The following is a 24408-nucleotide window of genomic DNA, read 5'->3' as shown; positions in this document are numbered from 1 at the left end:
ACATTAGACATTCCACCACGCGAAAATAACGATTGTTATGGATATTTTATTTACCTGGCAAGTTGGTTCCAAAGGGGCTTGGGTTCTAGCATCCCATAATATATTATGTTGTTTTCAAAATTCCCTCCATTTTCTTAGTAGCCCAGAATGCTGGTTAAAGCATAGTCATCAGGTGCCTCCCCCAAGTTTCTGGTTCTGTATTTTCATTTTGATAAATTCTTTTTAATGAAGGATGGCAACACCAGAAATTGGCGTGGAACACGAAGATGGGAAGTGGAATGACTCGACTGGGGCCTACACTGGCGATGGTAAGAAATTAACCCAAATGAATTTGCGATCGGTGATCTTCGAGCCTGAGTTTTTCTATTTTCATTTTTTGTGCTGAATCGTTTTGCAGAGGTCAGCCCTGAGAGAGCTTCAGGCTCGGAAATGGACGAACAACGCAAGCAACAGATGGCCTATCAATACCTGTGTCACCTGGAAGAGGCAAAATTGTATGTACTAAATTTCTGAATTAAAATTTATACTCCCGATACTACTCCCTCGCCCAACTGTAAAAGCGTCAACACTGTATCAAAATATAATTTGAATTGGAACTCCTTCTTTTGCTCCACCGCCTATTTTTGATATTAATCACAGTTCTTGCTATCATTTTTAGATGGATGGAGGCTTGCCTGAAGGAGGAATTGCCACCTACGACTGAACTAGAGGAGGCTTTCAGGAATGGTGTGTTTCTAGCAAAACTGGGAAATTTCTTCTCCCCCGAGACGGTACCCCTGCGCAAAATATTTGATAAAGAATTCAAAGTAGTGAATGTGAGTGCTGTTTCTTGCATATGCTGTATTATTTTTCCCCGTTTTGTTGGTGTTTCGTTTTCATTTGTAGCCATGTGCGGCTAGCCTCACAATCGGAGTCGTAACTTTGCAAGAGCTCGTCGCTAATTAACCTAGACCAACAGTTATTGTTTTACAGACTCGGGGACTTCACTTTCGTCACACGGATAATATTAATTACTTCATGAACAGCTGCGGTAAAGTTGGTCTACCGAAGGTTAGTAACTCCTCTCTAAGGAAAATTCTGTATGTTTTTCTTTACAGTTAGCTCGAAGGCATTTATGTACACTTCGATGTACAAAGTGTTTATTCTGGAATATTTCGCGCGTGTCAGTTATCTGTATGTACAGTATTAAAATTGTCTCAAATTCAATAAGCTCTACAGTGTCTTCAGTCTGTTTGTATCTAAAATTTACTGTTATTGCTTTGTTAATATGTTATTATTTTACCTAGCCAGCACATCTGTGCATTAACGTTTTCTAAGAATTTGCTATTAATAGAATCTGTCTGTTGTCCAAGGTCTTCTTCCCTGAAACAACGGATATTTATGACAGAAAGAATATGCCAAAGCTAATATATTGTATCCATGCACTGAGGTGAGAAAGTCATTGAGACTTGAAATGTTTCTTTTCTTTTAGCAATCACTAAAGAACTCGTCCAGGAATAAGAAAATATTAATTTGATTTGCATCTCTGCTGATTGCATGTCGATTCGTGTTTCTTTGTTTTCTTCAAGTGGGAATTTTTTATGGATGAGTCATTATCATTAATTTTAGAAATTGTCTCAAGAATACTTGGTTGGCCTAATTTTTGTTTTAAAGATGCCAAAGTCTATTCTTAATTGTAAACAATTTACGTGATCTGTCAAGTGTAAACCATTGACCGAGCTCATGTGATAGAATGACCCCACACTGTAAGCTGAGGGTAAGGAACCAAAAATCTGTTTGGATGTAACAATTGACCATTTATTTAGAACTTGCTTTAGTATTTGCTGGAAAAAAAATTTTGCAATGCACTTTTGTTTTGGTCAACTTCATGTTAATAAGTTAGTGATTACAAATAAATAAAAAATGTTGATTTGGCTTCTGCAAATTTTAAAAGTTGTAACCTGTAATGTATAATTTAATACACTTCCTGCCATGTAAGTGTTTGTAAGTGTTCACAAATTCCATGAGAATACTTGTTCATATTTGAAACAATGGGAAAATCAACAAAGTATATATACAGAATTTATTCAATCATGGACTGTTGCCAAAAAAAATTATCATCAAGGATGTGCTAGTTCTTATTGGTTAATCCTTGTTTTCATCCTTTGAACTGATCTATGAGCATTTTTGGTTTTCTTTTGTAGTCTGATATTAATGTGAGTGGAAAAGTTCATCAAAATTAAAACATTTTTCTTATCTTCAAAATAGGGGAAATTTGATTAGTTTGTAAGACACTCTATCATCAGCGATAGTTGTTGAGTTAGTCACTGTGTAGATTTGAGGTGACCCTGTTAGTTAACCTGCCATGACCTGATGTGAGAAAAAAAGAACCATGTTGAACAAGAGTTACAATCTTATGATTTTATTATACTTTGTCATTTTTGACCTTAACAAGAGTGACTTTTTTCCTTAACTTGTTGTGTATACTTTTTTTTACTTACCTAGTTTGTTCCTGTTCAAGTTAGGATTAGCACCACAAATACAAGATTTGTATGGCAAGGCCAAATTTACTGGTAAGTTTTTCTCTGGTTTAATTTGATGAGATAATTGCATTTTTGATGTAATTAATAACATTATAGGGTATTTGTTGACTTAAACCCTATTTTTATGCTTCAGCCTTCTGGCAAGCAAATGTTCATTACATGCCTCTTTTAGTGCCCTCCCCCTCTCCTTCTCCTCATCATTTTTATTAGTATTAAGTAATTAAATCTGCAGCCTTGCCTATAAAGAAATTGTTGGGACATCCATGTATCTAATCAGACAAAAGCCATCTTTTGCTGGACTTTGTCTGTTGAGTGGGCATTATTTCAAACTCTGTATTACTAGTTACAATGATTATTACTGGTAACAATTAATGGCTTAGACATGTCTCCAAGCCAAGTGATACATCAGTAGTTGAGACCTTTGGGTTTCATTGCACTTTATAAATTCAATATATTTTAATTTTATGCAGAGGAACAGATTAGTGCCATGAGAAAGGAGCTAGAAAAGTACGGAATTCAAATGCCAGCCTTCAGCAAGATTGGTGGAATTTTAGAAAGTGAGGTGTGTTAACACAAATATTCTCTATATTTAATATATGGTTTTCAAGCAAGATGTTGATATTATTATAGCCAATCACTAATGTCTATCTCTTGTTTTTAGATGCCTGTGGATGAAGCTGCATGTGAGTTTCTGGAAGAGGCGACTCTGTTAGATTTGCATACTTTGTACAATCCTTTACCTTTTTCTTTTAACTCAATCAATTACAAATTTAGTGATCTCTTTTTTTTTCCTTTTTTCATCATTCTTTCAGCTACTACAAATGACCACCCTTTCAGGCAGATTTTTTGTTCATGCTCTTTTGGCATTTGGTAGTCTCCTTTGGGTTATTTACGTAGGCTTATCATAGAAATTGCTCTTTGGGAGAGAGTTTGTCATGAGCAAAATACAAATGACAGCTACAAGGGAGACCAAGTAGTTTGCTGCATTGTAGCTCCTTCACTGAAAAATTCCATTGCTGAAGGCATCTTTTGCAGTGTGCTTAGTAATAAAAACATTCACCACGAACTCAAGTAATTGTTGCAGTTCACCTCTCACTCTTAAATTTTCTTTCTTCTTTTACTTGAAAAGTATATCAGGAGATAATTTTATTGTTTCTTACAGTGCATGCTGCAGTGATTGCCATTAACGATGCAATTGACCACAAAGATGCAAATGGCACTCTTGAGGCTCTCCACAATCCTAGTGCACACTTAGTTGACATAAGTCCAGATAATGCAGAGGAGTACCAGGAGGCCCTTTACCAAGCTAAGGCTACTAAGGCTGCCCAAGCTCTAGCCAAGGTGTGTTGTTTTCCATAGGGCATTAAGCATAGGTTTGAAAAGTGAGCATGCTAGGCACTCAGAAATTTAAAATCAAAAGTGGGATTGACTATGCAACTGGGATGTCAAAAGCTGGTTTCCCACTGAATATAGTGATTTTACAAATTTGCAAAGTGAACATCAACTTGATTACAAATCTTATTATAATTATAGTGGAATTAACTATTGCAAATGAACCATGTCAAGTTGCCTGTTTCTATAAGTGGATAAGAGTCAAATTTTAAACTAAGCATTCCTGCATGCACAATGGGGGGTAAATTTTGGGAAAACAGTCCTCCATGGTTTCATAAGTTAGATAAAATTTGTCTTTAAAATTTGAATGGAAAAGTTCAAATAGAGACAATAATGTCGAATTAAAATAAATGATTGGGCACATAAATTTCCAAATATGGAGATTTGATCCTGTTGACAAAGAAGGAATTATTCAATTTGTAAGAGTGAATTATTTGAATACATTTAATGCAGTACAATAAATAGTTTGAACCACAGGGGTAACATGTGATAGTGTAGTATGATCATTCACATTGAGTGTAGTCCTAAGAAGGACTTAAGTTGGTAGTAGGGACACTATGGACAATGGTCCCTCTCAGGACTACACTCACCAGGACAATCACACCATAAAAGTATGTTTAACCTGGTTCAGCATTTACCAGTAATTGTTAATTAATGATTTAAAATTTGTTAATAATTTTTCTTTTTTTGTGCACCTAATTAATAGTCACCAAGTAAGGAGGGAATGGACGTATATGACACACTCCTAACTCAGGCTGAAATTCAAGGAAATGTCAGTCAGGTTAATGATGCGATCAAAAGAAAGAAAGCAGAGGAAGCATGTGAGTCTGAACCATGATTATTCACAAATTATTTTAAGTCTTGTCCTTAACTTTTATTAATATTAACTTTATTAATGACAGGTATACACATATGGGAGCTAATCTGTAGTAGGGGGCAAGAACATTTCAGATTATTCTAGAGCTTATTACAGGTATAAATGTTTTTGTGGCTACTGCTCTGAGGGCCACTATATTAGGGTGTCTGTAAGAGTGAGTACAAGTTGTCTAAATCTTTGTAGTGAGTGCAAGTAGTCCACTCTTTGATCTTCAGTTTACATGAACCATTGATAATTATTTACTGTATTTTTTTGGTTATAAGGTGCAGCATTTTTTCAAAGAAAATGCGCCTGTTCGCTTGAAATCCGGTCTAAACTTGGGGTGCGTCTTATAGCCGAGTATGTTTGTGCCAAAAAATATAAAATTTGCTAAATTTTCCAGATAAAAGGACTGAAGTACTCTAAATACTGTAAACATGAGACAAATGTTGCTGGTCATTAATTTTTGAGATTTGTGGTTCTGAAAAGAACCCAGGTGGCTCTGAAAAGAACCATTTTATTACAGGTCAGCTCTGATAAGCTACTTGTTATCCTCGCATTCGCTTTTTTGTCTCAAAATTGTCGTCAATTGTGTCTTCCGGGTCTTCTGCTTCTTCTCCCTCTTCCTTCCAAGCTACTTCATCTTCTGTACCGTCAAGGGCATTAGTGATACCACAGGAAGGAACATGCTCAAAAGCACATGCTTGAAATTTAATACTAATGGATAATACATTGACATCAGAAAGAAAGAAACAAACTTTTACCTCAATCCCATGAGCACTACAAACAATCAAAGCATTTTGTCGATGGTGGCATGAATTGGTATGAATTAAATACGGGTATTACATAAAACCCATCGAGGCACATTTCACAGTCATCTTTAACTCGCCCGTAACCAAGACTTGTTGCTGGTTTCTCCATTTACGGACAATCGATTCCAATATGCTGTATTCATGAGCAATTTCACAATTGTTTTTCACTGCTTCTACTTCTGCTACAATCTTCAACTTGAAGTTTAGATCATAGAAATGATGACCAGTACTTGGCATGATGATCTCTGATTTATGGTATGCTGCATGATTGCTTTGAGAATGAGATTGTAGTTTTGAAACTGATGAAAGTTTCATCAGCTGAGTGGTGTTTATAAACGTTAAAATGGATCAATTAGTATTCATAACTTAAAGGAACTGTTTCTGAGTAATTTGTATATTATTAATAGGTGTGACTTTTTTGCTTTTGTTCAAAGTGTGACCTTTTTGCTTTTTTTTCGTAATGTGGCTGTTCTGCTTTGTTTACAAAAGTGAAAGGACTGTAATTAGCAAATTTGGAAGCATATTGTAACAGTTGTAATAAGGGTGAACTGATCAATAAAATCAATATCGCTGAGTATTTAGGAGTAATTTAAAGTTTGTAAACTTGATACAATTGTGTTTAAGAGTCAAAGGTGCATCTTATAACCAAGTGCACCTTACATGTATAACCAAAAAAATACAGTATATCAAGCAGCTATTTCTATAAAGTGCACCTCGTATCCCATTTCAGAGTTCTCTTGATTGTGTGAAGCATATAGTTATTTGATAATCTGTTTGTTTATAGTGATTCAGGCTGTCAGAGAAGTTAACCAGGCTGTCAACAATAATGATGAAGAGGCTTTGACCATTGCTTTATCCAACAAAGCAGCTAAGTTGACAGGTTTCACCAAAGAAAATGGGTCATGGTACATGAAGTTGTTAGAGGAGAAAAGAAATATAAAACAAGAGGTATTTTCAGCACTTCCTTGATGGCCATGATGGTATACACACACCAAATCAGTGAAACAGCAGCCACATTGGGTTATCAAGTCAACTTTGTGGTATTTGTACTGAGTCATGTGTTCACACTTCCTGTTGTTTCAGTGAATATGCCTAGCTGCTGACCACACAAGTGAAAATGCTCCATTCATGCTTGTTGCTATTTTCTCATTTACCAGAGCATAATTCCAAGTAAATAGAAGTGAATGGAAAAGCAATGTTCTCAGTTGAGGGAACTTTGTTTAACCTGGGCAACATTGCAATTATGCACAGTCATGTCCTGAATTAACTTTGTTCTAGACATGAATTATGATTTGCTGGGAACTGTGTATGAGATAAATGTTTTGTACTGGTGATAACCAGTACTTTGTTTATTTCTGTGATGTCATTAAAACTTAATGAGAAAATTCTATGATCACTTTTGGCAGCACACTGGTCTCTCTGATGTTGATCTCACTCAAACAGAAATCCAGGAAGCAATCAATGCCGCTAATGATTTAGCTGAACAACACAGACAAAGTGAGTACTACCTTTTTCCCCGTTAAACTGGGTTTCTCTACAAGTCAATGATCCTAGCCAATGTAAAGGATTTAAAGCACTTCTTGGGGAGCATGATCTTTTAATTCACTTATGTTGTAAGTGAATATAGGCACTGTTTGAGTAGTCAGTATCAGACTAGAGAGTAATGGTGCAATATAATTTTATCATGGGGTTTACTCATATGATAACCTTAATGCAATCTGAAATCTATATCATTTTAATTTGCGCTTTGTTTAATTGACAGTTAATTGTTTTTACTAATGTTTTGCTACTTTTTGTTGTTGTTTTTTCCTGTTTTAGTGGAGGATATTGTACACTGTATAAACAAGTCAATAGATATGGGAACAGTGGAAGAAACTCATACCCTGATCCAAAAACAGGAAGGGATGTTTCCAAAAGTACTGACAAGGAGTGCCTTTCTGTATCATGATGGACTTTATAAAGCTAAGCAACAATCACTGCAAGTAAGTCTCAAGTGAATGGTCTCGACTCTGTACCTTATCTCTTCTTTTGAATATTTCCTTTTGTCTAGTTGTTTCCTTTCTGCTTATGCATTAAGCTTCTCAAGCCTTTGAGATCAAAAGACCAAAAGTGCAAACTTAATGTTTTATTGACATTATGATGCTATTTGAATCATTAAGTAATCAAATCAGGTATTATACTTATTTTTATTAATTAATTTTAAATTTAACAAATGAGCACTAATCGCATACAAAATGTTTTCCACTATTGTTTTCTTGATGATTGTGATGGCTTTAAAATTACACAATCATGGTGCAAACTCTATTTTGTTTTTGTTCATTTCTTTGCAGGAAAGTAATGAAGTGTGCCTTTCACATCAGGCCATCTGTGACCAGTTGTCAGGTACTTTCATAGTGAGTTTCAAATTACCTGGCCCTCTTGGTAATTTTACTAATGGGTAATGAAATTTGTTCATCAGGGACACACCAAAAAATAGGGCAGTTCCCTCCTAAAGAAGACAAAATAATATTTTGAAGTAAATTCACACATAGTTATGACTAGTGACATAGTTATAGGCATTGTTATGTTTTTAAACCTAAGTTAGTGTCAGGTGTTAACTTAAAACAAACCTACACTACATTAACTTTCAGTTCTGACAGCTGTAGCAGCCATAAATGAAGCCATTGAGAATGAAAATTCAACTCAGTTGATTGAAAAAATGAACCATGCTAATGCTGGTTTGACTTCAGTGGATGAGAGTCTATGTAACAGATACTTAAGTTACTTGATCTCTGTCAAGGAGGACAAAGCACAGGTAGGTTGAAATGTGTTTGCACTTGCAAGTAATTAAATTGAAGGTCTCTGACAGAAGTAGAGATGGAGAGGGATGACTATTAAATCCTTTCATGGGTAATTATTGTACTTACTTAGGAATGTGGAGTTGGCAAGGATGATCTAACAAAGCTTGAAATACAGATTTGTGTGGAATACATGAACACTGTTGTTCAAGAAGAGCATGATTGTAAGTTACCATGGGCATTTGATTATTTTTTCACACAGACAAGTAGAATGCTATAAATCAGAGGTTGCAAGGAGTGTTTAAACATTGTTTATGAGCTAAGATTTGAGGGGAAGGTCTTCTGATATATTGTGACTGGGTGATCACTGAACTATGAGTCTCTGTCTCTTACCTTACTCCTTTGTTACCTGAATAAGCACCAATTCTAAGGTAACAAGTTATGAATCCATTTTGTTACTCTGTATACCCTTAAGTCTATTGGTAGCAATTTTAGAACTGAGTCAAATCATTAAAAGGTATCACAACCTCCAACTTTAACTCCAGATTAAAACCTCTGGGTGTGGACATTTAAGCCTTCATTCAGAAGGAAAATGATCTTGCAAATTTGTCTGTTGGCATTATCTGTTCCAGGTAGGGAACAGTTTTCTGAATCCATAGCTTGAGGTAAACCTTGACCTTCAAGGGAATAATCTCTATTCAAATGGGGGCTGACAGTGTTCATGTGTTGAACTTAGTGCCATATTGCCTTTCATTCCTCAGTTTAGTTAGTACCTATTGGGTCACGTGTCATATTGAGACCAGTCACACGTAAACAAGAATATCTGTTTTGAAAAATATCAGAGAGAATGAGTGTGAGATTTCTGATTAATGGCAATTTGGGTACTGCATTTTCTTGTGATAGTGATATCTGCAATAGCAGTTATCAATGAGGCCATTGATAAGGAAGACCACCAAAGTACTCTGCAAGCCTTACAGGCTGTTGCTGCCAAACTATCAGGTATTGTCCCTGAAAACAGCCAACTCTATCAGAAGCTTCTATACACTCAGAAGATGGCCAAAGCAGCGGTAAGAATGGATTCAGGTTACTTTTAGCAGAAGATCACAGCCTCCGTGCTGTGTGACATTCACTTTAATTCAGTGTTGAATTGTGCTTTTTGTAGTTTTATTAAGCAGATAGTCTTCTTAGTTTAAAAGGATAGAAGTATTGTTTTTTGGTCTCTTTTATTTTTAACTTTTCTTATATGCATGTTTTTAGTTAGCATATTTGTATTTTAGCCAGCTGTTAGCACATAGATGTCAATGAAGGATTGATTGATTGATTGATTGATTGGACAGTACATGTGTTTTAAAATCCATAGAAAGCTGATGAAGGCACAGCTGAACTGTGGCATGATGAGATCCAGAGAAGCTTAGACAGTGCGAATCGTTACTGTGATGAGGCTCAACATTGTAAGTACTTGTTTATGATGAGCAGAGTCTCAGTAATTATGCTTTACAAGAATAAGAAAGCTTGATTTTGTTTTTCGTCTAGTGGCTGAGGGTGTGACGGCAATCAACCAAGCAATTGATGCACAAGATGAGAAGCTTCTGATAGCTGCTCTTACATACCCAAGAGCAAACATTTATGGTGTCACATCACAGTGTATTCAGCAGTACCTTGAAGAGCTAAAAAAACTTAAAGATAGCAAGAAAGAAGCAGGTAAGTTGATATGAAGCAAACTGTTACCATCTTAAGGTACTTAATAGGTACTATCAACTGAGTTGATAAGTAAATGTAAATTGGCCACAGTTAAAAGTTTCAAACCTGACGTTTTGATCATTAGTCCTTTGTCAGAGCGAATGACAAAGGGCTAACACTCAAAACATCAGCTCTGAAATTCTTAACAGCGGCCAATTTACTTTATCAACTCAGTTGATAATACCAAATTACCTTGTTATACTCTCCCACCAATGCACCACAGTTTCTTTGGAAACTTACTCCCTTTATTCATCTGTTACCATTACCTTCCATCTCTTCCTCATCATTATTTTCAGTCATAATTTTCATTGTTTTAAACAGGATCCTTAAATAGCTTTCTCCAAAGGTTATATACCCATATATTTTTCCACCTTCAAGGTTTTTGGTTCTATAAAACTCTAACTAAGCCTTTTCTTTTAACATTAGTGTTGACAACTCTCAGTTGTACTTTATCTGGTAAATTGTAGGCAGTAACTCTGTGTGGCTGGAGCAAAAGATATCTCAGGGTTATTTGTATTATTACAATACTGAGAATAAAGAAAGTTGTTGGGAGAAACCTGATGATATGATCAACAACTCAGCTGTGCTTACCAGAGAGGAAATTCAGGTGAATATTCATTATTTAATTTTAGTTCTTTCTTCAGTGATCCTGTTGCATTACTTATACATCATGCACAGATAATAAGAACTCATTAAAAAGTAAACTATTGCGTGTTCTGGTTAGTATCTTAAAATATAAAGCCTTTTATGAATTATTTGTAGATGAAGGAGATTGAGAGGGGTGATAAGCAGAGTCCTACCTGTTTGGGTTCATGAGTGTAAATGTAGGCAGAAAATTAGTTTTCATCACTAAAAGGTTAATGGTTTATTAAAAAGTTTCATTATGTAGTGTTATTTTGATCTTTAACAGGGTGTGATATCAAGAGTAACAGGCCAGTATGACCGTTGGGTTCACATGGAGTCAAATGAACCCTTGATTATCAAGCTGCAGTCTCACTGGAAAGGATATTTGGCCAGAAAGGCTTACAAAGAAAGGCAGACATTCATAAAGGAACATCTACCAGCAATTATTAAAATACAGGTTAGGTATTTTATCAAAATATCTTTTGTTAGGTGGCAAGGGTTTTGTGGTCTCATCCAGTTGTGCTATCAGGTGCATGTTGTTAGAAATCACTTTCTGAGTAATGCCATTGAAATATCAAAGAAGTTTTGTTGTGATGATCTGGAGACTATTGCAGCAATGGGTTTTAACAACAGTCCTGAAAATGTATTTGGTGAGCAAGCTTTCCTTGGCAGTTTAAGATTCTTAGCTATTTCTCTACTTCCCTATCCTTTTTTTCCCCTCATCATGTGTGTCTTTATTTGATTGTAACCTTGCCATACCTGTAAGTTTCAGAAGAAAGTTGTCTTCTGAAAATTGCATTTCATGAAACTTTCATGCATTGTGTTCTGAGGTATACCATATAAGCAATCAAAATACTATTTTCATTCAATAGCCAGTGATTTACAAATTATAGTTTATGCCCTGATGTGAAGAGACCAACAGAATTTTCTCATGAATGTAATTCTAGTGCAGAGAATCTGGGTTCTGCTTTAGAATAAAGACTGAAAATCGAATCGAAATTAGTTTTTGTCTTGAGAATCTGCAGTTTGATTGTCCATAAGATCATGCAGTGAGGATAGTTTGGAAAAGGACTGTTGTAAATAGAAGTGACCCACATTTTATCGATCTGGGGGAATTAATCATTAGAGTCTTGGGGTTATTTCTGCTCAGGTTGCTGAATGTCTAGTCATTACTACTGACAACAGCCCTTTTCAGGACAACTCACCCCAAGGCACAAACCATTTACTAAATCTGCAATGTAATCTTAATTATTTAAGGCATTTGTGAGGGGATTTATTCAAAAATTGAAATACAGAAGGAGGCTCAATGAACTGCACAGTCATCCTGAAGAAGTTGTTAAGGTAAGGTATCATAACTATAGTACAATTAGGCTTGGTTAAGACCGTTATACTTCTGTCATTTGGTGTGTTGTTTGTTTTTGCTCAATTTTTTGTCTTTTCCTTGACAGATTCAATCTTGGATGAGGATGTCACTTGCTAGAAAGAAATATCTAGAAAGAAGAAAATACTTTAAGGACCATGTAAGTTGATCCTTAAAAACCTTGTTGTTATACAAAACTGCTTATTTTATGAAATTGAATGGCATTATGCACTTCCTGGGCTTATAAAAAGATCATTGTAGCTTACTTGGTGTCATATGAGATGTCTTAGAATTGATTCCAATAGATGTCCGGTTTAAATATCACATGCTGCTAAATTTCTTTCTTTTAGAATTCTGCTATAGTGAAAATCCAGGCTTGGTTGAGAGCAAATGTGGCCCAAAATGATTACAGAAAACTCAGTAAGTAAATTGTTCTTTTTTACTCTTAGTTCTTTTACAGGAAAATTTGTCATGCGGTTGTTTACGTTACCTAAATTGCAATCTTTTGCTTGACATGTAGATGACAATAAGTTTTGAAGAAAAGACAGGTTTTTGTCTGAAGCACATTTTAATTTTCCTCCTCACACAGTCTCCATGCAAGATCCACCAGTAAAGACTGTAAGAAAATTCCTCCATCTTTTGGAACACAGTGATGCTGACTTTGAAGAGGAGCTTGGTACGTAAAACAACTTTGTTTTGAAGGCAGATATTAATGCACTTTAACCTGTCTCTCGAGGCTGTCCAGATTACTGTGGTGTTTGTGATATATTTTCTTTCAGTGATAAATGACATAAATTTATTGCTACTGTTATCTTATGGCTAGTTAAACCACTGAACGTGATCTGTGCATTTACATGTTTCTAAGTTTTGTATTTTTTAATAAGTGTGAACTAATCTGCAGATCTTCAGAAGCTACGAGCCCAGGTTGTGACAGAGATCAGATCAAACCAACAGCTCGAAAATGACTTGAGTCTAATGGACATTAAGATAGGACTTCTAGTTAGAAACAGAATCACTTTGCAGGTATTAAACCAATATGTCTAAGACATATTCTTTTGACTTCTTAAAAAAATGAGAAGCTTAAAATTTGCTCAAGAGGAAAGGGGCATCATCGCAAATTCTTGACACCATTCACCCACGTCATCATGTACACAACCATTTTTTTGGCATTTTTTTCACAAATATTACAACAAAAACGTTGTAGCAGTCTTACAATGCATCACTCTTATGCTGCAGCCTGGTTATACGTACATATATATGTATATTTTTTTTCCTGTAGTAAAGGAATGTGTTCCCTTCGTGGTTAGTGTAAAGGCTATGTCAACTCCTTATCAAAGTCATCTGTCTCTTAATGGACACTTCTGTAAGTTAGACATTGCTCTTCGACAGAGAATTCCTAAATTTCGAAAACGGGTCACCTACAGTTAGTCTAGTGGCTCTTCAGTTTTCTAGAGATTAAACTCCAAAACTCTTATGGTACAGAAGATAAAAAGTGTGCTTTATTTGCAAAAGCCCTTCAGCGTGAATTGATAGATGTTGTATTTAACAGGAAAGACCTAAACGGTAATAAACGTTCTTATAAACTTGATGATAACCTTTTTTTAAGGCACACCGCTAGTACCAATATTCGCAAGTTTATTTTCGTTTGTCTATTTTTAGGACGTAATTCACCATGGAAAAAACTTAAAAAGGGAAAAACAAGACATGAGTACTGCAATGCAGAGAACAAAGGGGATCAAGTCATTGAGTAAAGAAAGCCACGAAAAACTAGAAGCTTACCAGAACTTGTTTTACTTACTTCAAACTAATCCAGTTTACCTGGCCAAGCTGATTTTTGCAATGCCACAAAGTAAATTTACTAAATTCATGGAGTCTGTTATTTTGACATTATACAACTATGCCTCTAATCCGAGGGAGGAGTATCTGCTTGTGAAATTATTTGACACAGCGCTCAAAGAGGAGATTGTGTAAGTATTCAAATTGATGAGAGGACTATTGATATCGACTTAGAATGCTGATTCTGCTGCATGCTATGGAAATCCGTTAAACGTTAACTCGTTATGTGCTCGGTTAAGGTGACGAGTTATTTTTTTAATTTAATTGATCCTAGTACAAGTATCGAGGAACTATCTGTATAAAGGTTTTTTAGAAAATTTTAAGTACTTACAATGCATTCATACTAACTCACTGGTTCCATAAGAGGACATATGTAAGTGTTGTTTTGTTTTTCCACTTTCTGTGTTAGTTTATTTTAGTCTAATCTCGAAGGTAGTTGTAATGTAAGAATGGTAATTGCGTAAGTATTGAAAACGCGCGGGAAATCTCTTTTCTCCTCATCTTCATTCTATAACATTACTGTTTTCCACCAGTTTTTACAACGTGGACATCACTTAGTTAAGGTTTTAAGCTTTTAAAAAAAATAGTTTTATGAACGGAACAGAAAGAGAGTTCGACAATTTTTTCCTGCCTTTGTCTCTTAAAAGTAGATGTTTTTTTCTGAAATTTAGACCTATGTCTTTGTGACAATTTTTCTTTAGCTCAAAAGTTGACCAAATGCAGGACATCGTGACAGGAAACCCAGCGGTCATTAGGATGTTGGTTCATTTTAATCGGTGAGTGTATGGAATAGAATCAGTCGTTCGTAGTCCGCGGAATCCGTTCATTTTGAAAACTCTCTAAAATGTTTGTTTGCCATGTGTTTTCCAGAGTAATGAGTAATGAGTAGTGAGGAGTAGTGGCCTTGGTCACTATTCGAGTTCTCTGCAGCTCAGTGGTAGAGAATAAGAGTGCATTCCGATGGAGTGTGTTTCGATTCCTCATGTCGAACTCAGATTTTTTAACTCTGTGCCACGCTTGTAACAAAAAGAATAACATTTTTCTTAACTCCCAACAACAATTATTTGGAAATGGGTCAATCGAAGGCCGCAAACTTCTACACTCCTTTTAAACGACACAATCTTTGATAATCTAAAAGTAAAAAAAAAGACTACAGTTTTGAAAGTGCTTGTCATATACAATGTTCAATATTCTGGATGCGTGAAATGTTCGCAAAATGAAAATGCAAAAACTGGATAGCGTTGCTTCTGATGATATTGATTACTATTACTAACCAGTATTACTCGGGCTTGCTTAGAGGTACTAGAGGTCAGAGCTTATTGCGAGAGCTGCTACAACCATTGGTTGAGGGTGTCCTTAATGACAAGAACTTGTCAATCAACACAAACCCACTTGAAGTGTACAAGGCTTGGATTAATCAAACGGAATCAGAAACGGGAACTGCAAGGTACGAATGTATACCATTGCTATTGATTGGTCGTGATTGAATTGTTTGAGGTAATAGTTAAGGTGTGATTTGTAGCCCAGGTACAGCGCCAAAAGTGAAGGGAAAATTTGAACGGGCCGTGTGAACTCGTTAGAAACCCACACTCGGTTCTCTCCGTCTTTAATCTGCAATCTTTCTTTACGTAAGCTGAAAAATCGATCAGGTTAAAGAATAGTTAAGGATCATGTTCATTAGCCGCTTTTTCAAGTGAGTTTTAAATTCAGACAAAGTGCCTTGACAAAAAAGGAAATTGAATCAACACTCCAACCAAGGGTAGAAACCTAACACTCTTCCCGCATTTCTTAATGATTATAGGGTTTTGAATTGTCGAATCAGTTTTCCTCTTTTTTATGCATAGTAAGCTACCATATGATGTGGAACCGGAACAAGCGCTAAAACATCCTGAAGTACGAGAAAGAATAGAAGCTGCCATGAAGAGCCTTACAGAAGTTACAGATACATTTTTAAGCTCCATTGTTCAATCTGGCCATAAAATACCGTAAGTAGTGTGTGCCCGCTAATGTGCTGATGATTGCTGTTTTGTTGTTTTGCCTTTTGATCTTCAGAGACCTTTAGCAGTTAGGTTATGTTCCTAGTTAATGCCGATAAAGCGGAGTTGTGTATGCGCCCTCAGAAGCTGTCTATTTCTTGTCTCCTTGTAATGTAGAGAACGTATTACTCAGCAAAAGACTCGGATGGTAACATACTTCAACAGTGTTCTATTGGAAATTACTGTAACGTTGATGTTTTTAATTTAGTTAATATCATGATAGCTGTGGAAATATTTTTTTAGTACTTTTATTTTGATAGTTGTGGTGTATTTCGTTAGGTATGGTATGCGATATGTAGCGATGTCTTTGAGAGTGGCTCTCGCTGAAAAATTTCCAGACGCAGCAGAATCAGAAATACTAAAAGTAAGCTGGGTATTACGCTTGTTTGATTCCTAGGCACTCCATGTAATTATTCTCGTGTTCCTCTTTAGATATGCGAGTTGTATTTCATTTTGTTAGTGCTTTTTTCTTCTAATAACTACTGTTTAACTGTCTCTGCAAGCTTGAAAATTCATGTGTAAACGTTGTGATTTGTGTTCGCTGATTTGCAGGTTGTAAGTAACTTGATATACTACAGGTATATGAACCCTGCGATCGTAGCACCGGATGCTTTTGATATCGTGTCAATGGGCGTGGATAAGGGTTTGACGGCTGATCAGGTAGACTTACTTCTTACACTTGATTATCAGTTTCATCCTATTCATCATTCCTGGCTTAAGTCCTTGCCGTCGTAATTTCCTTTAGTTTCCCACGCATTAGTGAGAGGGCCGCACAAATGATTCAAATTAAATTGTCCGGTGAAAAACTGTACAGTGTATGATATGGGGCAGTCAAAGTTAAACTACTAAATACCGCGTTCTAAGAACTCTTCCTTTTAGTCCGTACCGGTACATTTTAGTAAATAGTCAAGAGGAATAATGGTCCATATTTTCCCCTGTCAATAATATATTATGATCAACAATGTCGAAAGCCTTCTTTCAGTCGAGAAAAACTACAGCGTTAACATATCCACGATCGATATTAAACGCCCAAATGTGAGTGGCTTGTGAAAGGGCAGAAACAGTGGAATGTAAGGAGTGGAAATCGGACTGTTGTTTGGAGATGATTTCTTCATTGACCAAATGTCAAACTACTGATGAGTTGACGCATCATAGCCATAGGTTGACGCGCTAGACTGAGGATCCAGAAATCTGGGTTAGAGCCTGGGCCGGGTTATCGTGTGTTACTTTTCTCTGACAGTGCCCCTCTCCACCATAGGAGTATAGATGGGTAATTGTTAGGAAAACATTGCGAAATGTAAGGGGGTAACCCCCAATGGACTTATCTCCTATCCATCAAGAGTAGCATTACTTACTGACCGGGATAAGTTTCTCAACAATATGGTCAGGTCCAGAGTTGACAGACAAATCACTGATTTCTTTATCTTCCAGAGGAAAAATCTCGGTTCTATTGCCAAAATTCTTCAGTATGCAGCATCAAATAAAATGGTGAGTAACTAAACTTTACTTGTCGTAATATGTTGAAGTAATCGTTGGGTATCAAAATATGAGTTCTTTGTTATTAACTTGTATACCAAATTTTAAAGAAGAGTACGCCTTCATGTGGTCATCGAGTAGCCGCTTATAATACCTGTACCTACCCGAAATAAGGCTGCCACAGGTCAAAAATTGTATGAGTAATCACAACACTCTTCAAGGTCGAGGAAGAGTCAGGAAATTTTGAAAATGTATACCTGTGGAAAACATGCAAAAATATTTCCATTATTAGGGAACTTTCTGTCCGATTATCGCTCCTGTTTTATCCAAAAATGTCCGTGCATTGTTAGTGAAATATTCCAATAAATGTGTTCAAAAGACATATTAAGTTTTCACCAGAGCTAAAGAAAAGGTGGTCTTCTCAGGTTGGAAGACCTTATGTGAGAGAGGGTCGAGAAACATCTGATGCGGAAACCGAGCATGATGTTAGTACAAGATGGTTTGAGCACTGCACATCCTTCGAGTCGCTATTAAAGATGACTCATATTTTAGTTAATCCTATAACCCAGGGAAACAGGCTCAAATAGCTTAGCACAACCTTAGTTCCTCTTGAAGTTCTTACGTTAAGTTTCACTGAAGTTGACTTGTGCGCTAAAGTTGGGTTTGGTAGGAGGAGCTCTGTTTTACTCGAAGGTAACTGAAACCCACCCTGTTGTTTCATTGGGTTTGGATAAAAGTTCTGTTTAATCCTTGGATACGGTTTGCCTTGCGGTTAATCAGCAATCCTTAACCAAATAATTTGTTTTTTAATTTGGCATCGCTTTTCCTGACTTTGTCTCTTAAAGGTAGATGTTTTTTTCTGAAATTTAGACCTATGTCTTCGTGACTCTTTTTTTTGTTGTTTTATTTTTTTTTTTTTTTTGCCTTTTTAGTTTGGGGGCGAAAGTGCCCACTTAAGCCCATTAAATGGTTACATTGCCGAGGCCCATCAACGTTTCAAGTGAGTGCGTTTTTTTCTGATGAGACACATTTTTCAAAAAATTAAAGATTTAATCCCTTTTGAAGGGATTTAACAGTGTAGTCGTAAGGAGTGCGTTGTCTGTATTCCGGTAGTGTCCTTTACCATTAAAATCTGTTCTGCTGCGTTTGTTTGCTTGTTTGCAGGAGATTTTTCCTAGAGGTGTCTAATGTCGAGGAGCCAGAGGGACATTTTAACATCGACGAGTACACGGACGTGGTTATGGTCACCAAACCTGTGATTTACATCTCAGTGCAAGAGATCTGTGATACACACATGTTACTCCTAGATCACAGAGATGAAATTGCACCAGATCCCAACGACCCTCTGCACGAATTGTTAGATGATCTTGGCGATGCTCCGTCTGTTGACGCTTTGATAGGTAAGACAACTACCACTCTAAGTCGTGATACTCTGCGTGGCAAATTTTCTGTGCACAGTCCCAGGTATCTTTTTAGATTCTTTCGTTTCGTTATTTTTAGGAGGCAACATCTAGAGAGTTCTTGCTGGCTGGTGTAATTTTTTTAATAACTTTCAGGAATGTCGAGTTCCTCAACAAACGTAACACTTCTAAAACATAAATTATGCAATTGGAGATTAATTGATTAATTACGAATTCATTCCCTCTTTAGAGAAGGTGGAGACAATCAGAAAACTGAACAAAAAAAAATTTGTTACATTTTGTACTTTGCCTCGCGCGTGAGTCACATAGGAACTACCTGAAGTGAAGCCTCCGCCGTTTCTGGAATGCTGTTTGCACCTTAACCCAATATAGCCAAGAATTGATTGTTCATTGAACTTTGAACAAATTAATTCTCGCACGCTGTCCTTAATAAAGGATCGCACTTTGAAGTAACTATTGACAAGAAGAAAACGTATTTGTTGTTAGGGGAAACATCGCCTGTAGATGAAGAACAGGTGATGTCACATCATTCAAAAACAGAGATCTCCTTAACGCTGACCAACAAGTTTGAGGTCCCGGATGATGATGACTCTGACATGAGAGCACTGTTTGTTAGGTACGCCTCATGTGAATTAATTTTCTTATTGCTCAATCTTAAAAAGTAGGCACACAAACAGTCTAGAAGACAATGTAATTTTTTGATGAGTGACAATTCCTACCGTTGAAGGATTAAAAGCAGATGGAATGAAATGTAATAGTCATTTGTTAAGATTCGTTAAGTTTGGTTGATTTGAACGGCGGTTTGCCTGTATTTTTACGTTCTATCGCGTCATTTCATGTACAATACATTTTGTCGTGTCCTTGTAACAGAGCCTTTCTGTCTACGGTCGTCTTTGTGAGTTGCGATTTTCATGCTACAGGCGTCATAGCTTTTGCCATTTATGACCGATAATGTCTTTTGTACGTTTTTTCTTTCAGAACCAAGAGAATGATCGTAGATGTTCTCAAAATCCAAGCTGGAGATAACTTGACAGAGATTCTAGAGACTCCCGCCACTGATGAGCAAGTGCGTGATTTTCTAATTTAGTTGTACTGTCACATAACATATTATTATAGTTTTAACCATCTGTCTGCTGCCCTTGTTAAACATTTCTCAAAATATATTGTATTTGATGCAGGAAGAAGAGCACACGAGATCGATGAAACTGAGGGAATTAAACGAGGAGAACAAAAGTAAATCCCATGGCAATGTAGCAAGGTCTACTTCAGCTTATGGAGATAACAAGTATGTAACCGGGTTAAACACGTTCTCTAATCTCAGCTTTTTCTTGCGTGCTACAATGTTTTTAATCCATGATCCTTTGGTTAAGGATCGCTGATTAACCGCAAGGCAAACCGTATCCAAGGATTAAACAAAACTTTTATAGCTCTCTGTAGTCGAGTTTATCCATCTTTCCTTATCTATCAGCTCGTAGTAAATAGAAACCTCCCTCACAAATAATGTTTTTCCAATGTTAAAATTTTCAGACTTCCCCTTGAAGGACTGAAAAGGAAAATAATAAGAAATCTACGGATGCTTGAAAGTCAAGGAGTCGTCACTATCAAGAATGATTATCAAGATATCATTAACGCCATCGCAAAGGTAATTTCCCCGTGCGCCAGGCCGCTCGGTTCCCAACTCTGGTAACTGTCAACAACATTGAATATGTAGGACATGAAAGGACAACGAAACTGCACTGAAACTGTACTGTTTATGAGCTGAAGGTGACAATTTAGCGCAATTTCTTTTCCGAATTTTTTATTATTATCATTTTATTTTGTTTTGTTTTGTTTTTTGAAGGTAATATGGTTTTAATAATGTCAAAAAGAAGTTGAGTGTACAATGGCACAAGAGACGTTTGCTCATCATGCTAATTAAACAAGTTCCAAACGGAACTCAAACTTGTAGGAAAACAGTGGCCTGTTAAGACTCAAATGATTTAGTGGACAAAGTGCTATGTATTCCTTTTCTGATCGCTCCTGACCGGCTCGCTCGTGTTAGGAGTCTGACACTTAAACCTCCCCTGCTCAAAACGTTTTTCAGTGGTTGATAATGCATAATGCGTCGGTTAAGTTTTTGTTTCTCTAATTATGAATTGTCATTTATGCTCAATATCTCTGATGCAGGACATCAGAAACCAGAGGCGGTACCGACAAAGACGGAGACAAGAAAAAAAGAAACTGGGACAGACTTTGGAAAGCTTGCATAGCAAATCACAGTTCTACGAAGAACAGATCGATTACTATAACCAGTACATCAAAGTGTGTTTAGATAACCTCTCCAAGAAGGGAAAGTAAGTTTTACCACCACACAACGATTACTCATCAGGCAGAATTCTATTGAACAAACTTACTTGCTTTCTTTTGCATTTTATGTAAAATTTGCCATTTCGAGTTACTAAAGTCATTTTCTTGCGAAAGGAAATCTTTTTTTTACTTCGTTGTTCGTCACTGCAATATAATATTGTACAACACTTGCACGTGAATGTGGTCTCAGTTAACAGTACCTGTATTAATTTTTACTCTTGTTCCAATGAAAAATAGAAAACCTCGAGCCAAGCAACAAAAGGGAAAAGAAGACGTGTACCGAGGTGAAATCAAGTATACTGCGCAAAGACTGTACGAGAAGGGAGTTATTTTGGAAATTGAAGGACTGCCGCCATCGCAGTAAGTTCTGCGTCAAGTGTTTCAAATACTGAAATGTTCTTTTTCGTGAAAAGTGTGTTTCTTCTTCGTCTGCAGGTTCAAGAATGTTATGTTTGACATCAAATCAGCGGATGAGGTCGGAGTCTTTGAAGTGTCAGCCAAATTCATGGGAGTGGCCATGGAAAAAGTTGAGCTTGTCTTTCAGGTGAGCGGCGCCATGTTCTAAGTCAGTTTTAAACAACTTTCCTTCAACTCAGGGGCGAAGTTTTCGTACGTTTTCCCATTTTTAAAACTTAAGTCTTCTGGAAACAAAAGGATATGAAATAAAACATTTGCAACATTTGCTTGTTCTCGAATTCTTCGATTCTTTCCAAGAGGGAGAGGGGGAATAATTTTCAACGCCACTCATATGCCTCCTGCTGAAAACAATTTTTAACTATTTAGGTTTTTTTTTATTTATTTATTTAATATATTTTCTTTTTATCGCGTTTTACTCGAATTGAACACTCAGGTAATTTAAAGCACATTTTAATGGCACTGAAAACAAGGTATTTTTTTACAGGACTTACTTCAACTAATATATTTTCTTTTTATCGCGTTTTATTCGAATTGAACACTCAGGTAATTTAAAGCACATTTTAATGGCACTGAAAACAAGGTATTTTTTTACAGGACTTACTTCAACTTCAGTACGAGGGTGTTGCAGTAATGAAGATGTTCGGACGAGCAAAAATAAATGTCAACCTACTCATCTTCCTGTTGAACAAGAAATTTTACGGCAAATAGATAGTTATCAGAGAATAAAATGTTCACCTTAATTGCGTAGGGAATAAAAATAAGGAGCACAGCGGGGACACGCTTCAAGTGGGCTCTGAATGGCACGTCATACATACGGGTATTTGGAATTTACACATGACAATGGAAAAAAATGGGCACTAGAGAGTTGCTTTGCCGCTGACGAATGAAGAGCTTTGGACAATTGTCATTTCATAGAGACAGCATCTCAGTTAATACGAACAGATCAGGTGTAGCTAAATATCAGCTGCAGCTAAATATCAGCTGCATGGATTCTTGCGAAGTGTCTCGTCTACATAGCGTATATTTTCTGAGGAGCTCATTTTAAAAACGGAAATTCTCAACGATCTATTTTTCAAGGCAGATCGACCTTTCAGAAAAAAAAAAACAGGTGTCAGTTTTCTTCTAGAAAAAGCGAGCGCTTACGGGTAATTTCCCCTCTAACTTTGCCTTTGGTTCAAGTCCATCACTGTATTGAAACAACGAACAAAACGGCATCAAGTTGTGAATAGAAAGCAAAGTGATTCTAGTTCTAGATTGTCCTGTGTGCCTTGAAAAACAGATCTTGAATGTACTAAAAGATAGGCAACAATTGTAATAGTTTTTGTTTGTGTTATGCAATTACTGTTGAATTCACTGCAGTAGATAAATTTACACTGGGACTTACAACAATTCAAAAATATTCTCCCGTACCGTGTTACAAGGGAATTGGAAACGCCAGTTGAAATTGTATAAGGACACTTACAAGTTTCAAGGTGATGGCAGAATCTTAGTAACTTAGATATATGTTGTTTTAAGATAAATCATGGTGTACAGGCGTTTTTTTCTGGGGATGGTTTGTTTTCGTTCTTTGACGTCATTGGTTAGGACGTTGGTTCGCCTTTCGTACATCTTTGTTCATGAAGCAGGTTAATCTAGTCGAAGATAGCCACTACAAGTCACGAGTGAAATTGCAATTAACATGTAATTAGTAATTTTGTTGCTTCATGGCCAACAGAATATTTTACACTATTTTCAATTTGATATTTAAGAATTACACGATATCCTACGAGCTCAGAAGTAGCTGAACCAACCAGACCTTTCTTTGACGAATAAAAGAAATTTCACCTAATTTGAGTCAAAGGGATTTTTTCCCAGCCAGCGACTTTGACCAGAATCAAAATCCAGTCAGGAGAGTCTTAACAAGTCACTTTTTTGTCAGCAAACATGGATTTGCTATAGATTGCTTGCCAGCAAGACCTTTTAACAGCAAAATTACAAGGAAAGAGTAATTTTTTCCCTGTAGTTAATGACAATGATTAGATAAACTTGTTATTAAGGCCCATGCCATGCTAGTTGTAGTTCCTTTGTTTGCGTCGGTATTCATGATATCCTATGCATCTATTTCCGTGCGATCGCGTTCTATGAACTACTTCATTTACATGATACACTTTGGAGAAAAGGCTGAAGGAAGAGTAATGCAGTAAAAACCTAGGTTTTTTTATAGTTAGGCTACATAGGTTCTAAGATAAATAGTGTTTACTGTGAAATTAGGCTACCTAGGTTTTTAATCGCGTTCCTAATTTTTGTTTAATAGAAAAACAACTTGTATTGTTGGGTGTGGCAGTGATACTGCGCTGTATGTCAGCCTTAAGTTACTTTTGATTACGTACAAATCTCTTAATGACCTTGCCCCGATGTATATTAATAAACTGTGACATTATTACACTCCCTGTCCGCTCTTCGTTTTAGTGATTCCAACCTTTCGTTATCCCTAAGACTATTACAGTTTCTTACGGAGATAGATCTTTTGAGATAGATCTTTTGTGAAAATTGCTCCGAAGTTATGGAATCAGCTACCGCTTGCCATTAGACAAAGTAACTCTGCTGATAGTTTTAAAAGGGCGTTGAAAATGTGCTTGTTTCGTGAGAGCTCTTTCTTTTAGTTGTAAAAAGCATCGAGACATTTATATGTAGAATGCGTTTTTAAGAACTCTTATTATTATTATTATTAGTATCATTGTGCCCTTACATGGGTAACACAGTCGGATTTGTTGCATTACTATGGATGTATTGACAGTACAGTATTGTGGTCTT

At 36.4% G+C, this 24408-nt stretch overlaps 1 protein-coding gene across 2 annotated transcripts; it reads left to right on the top strand.

Moving 5' to 3' along the window:
- Nucleotides 1-15: 15 nt before the first annotated feature.
- LOC113668226 (ras GTPase-activating-like protein IQGAP1) lies at nt 16-23443 on the top strand. Of its 2 annotated transcripts, none has more exons than XR_016185522.1 (43): nt 16-308; nt 398-494; nt 659-815; nt 973-1050; nt 1353-1429; nt 2485-2552; nt 2993-3084; nt 3184-3205; nt 3685-3863; nt 4621-4735; nt 6367-6530; nt 6989-7079; nt 7401-7564; nt 7913-7964; nt 8213-8376; nt 8493-8583; nt 9263-9426; nt 9720-9810; nt 9893-10060; nt 10567-10706; nt 11010-11180; nt 11981-12064; nt 12172-12243; nt 12434-12503; nt 12673-12759; nt 12985-13106; nt 13743-14050; nt 14621-14695; nt 15217-15366; nt 15764-15904; nt 16235-16319; nt 16508-16615; nt 17387-17443; nt 18364-18431; nt 18596-18831; nt 19339-19468; nt 19831-19918; nt 20031-20137; nt 20380-20616; nt 21019-21185; nt 21436-21558; nt 21634-21742; nt 22210-23443. XR_016185522.1 is itself a non-coding variant. In XM_027184110.2 (43 exons), the coding sequence occupies exons 1-43, from the start codon at nt 233-235 to the stop codon at nt 22321-22323; spliced, it is 5037 nt and encodes a 1678-aa protein (XP_027039911.2). In that variant the 5' UTR covers nt 16-232; the 3' UTR covers nt 22324-23443. The 2 variants fall into 2 exon arrangements, 1 of the variants encoding a protein (XP_027039911.2); XM_027184110.2 differs by having other exon boundaries at nt 20380-20494.
- Nucleotides 23444-24408: the final 965 nt, after the last annotated feature.

The sequence above is a fragment of the Pocillopora damicornis genome, chromosome 4 (genome assembly GCF_964200805.1).
Source record: "Pocillopora damicornis chromosome 4, jaPocDami1.2, whole genome shotgun sequence".
In the NCBI taxonomy this organism is placed as follows: domain Eukaryota; kingdom Metazoa; phylum Cnidaria; class Anthozoa; order Scleractinia; family Pocilloporidae; genus Pocillopora; species Pocillopora damicornis.
The sequence above is the reverse complement of the archived record's forward strand: the minus strand, read 5'-3'. Positions and strand labels throughout refer to the sequence as shown.

Excerpts from the sequence above, each read along its gene's own strand:
- LOC113668226 (XM_027184110.2), top strand. The coding sequence starts at position 233 with ATGGCAACACCAGAAATTGGCGTGGAACACGAAGATGGGAAGTGGAAT. Across the intron at positions 1,430-2,484 it reads TATTGTATCCATGCACTGAG|TTTGTTCCTGTTCAAGTTAG; the intron begins GTGAGAAAGTCA and ends TTACTTACCTAG. Across the intron at positions 3,206-3,684 it reads GCCTGTGGATGAAGCTGCAT|TGCATGCTGCAGTGATTGCC; the intron begins GTGAGTTTCTGG and ends TGTTTCTTACAG.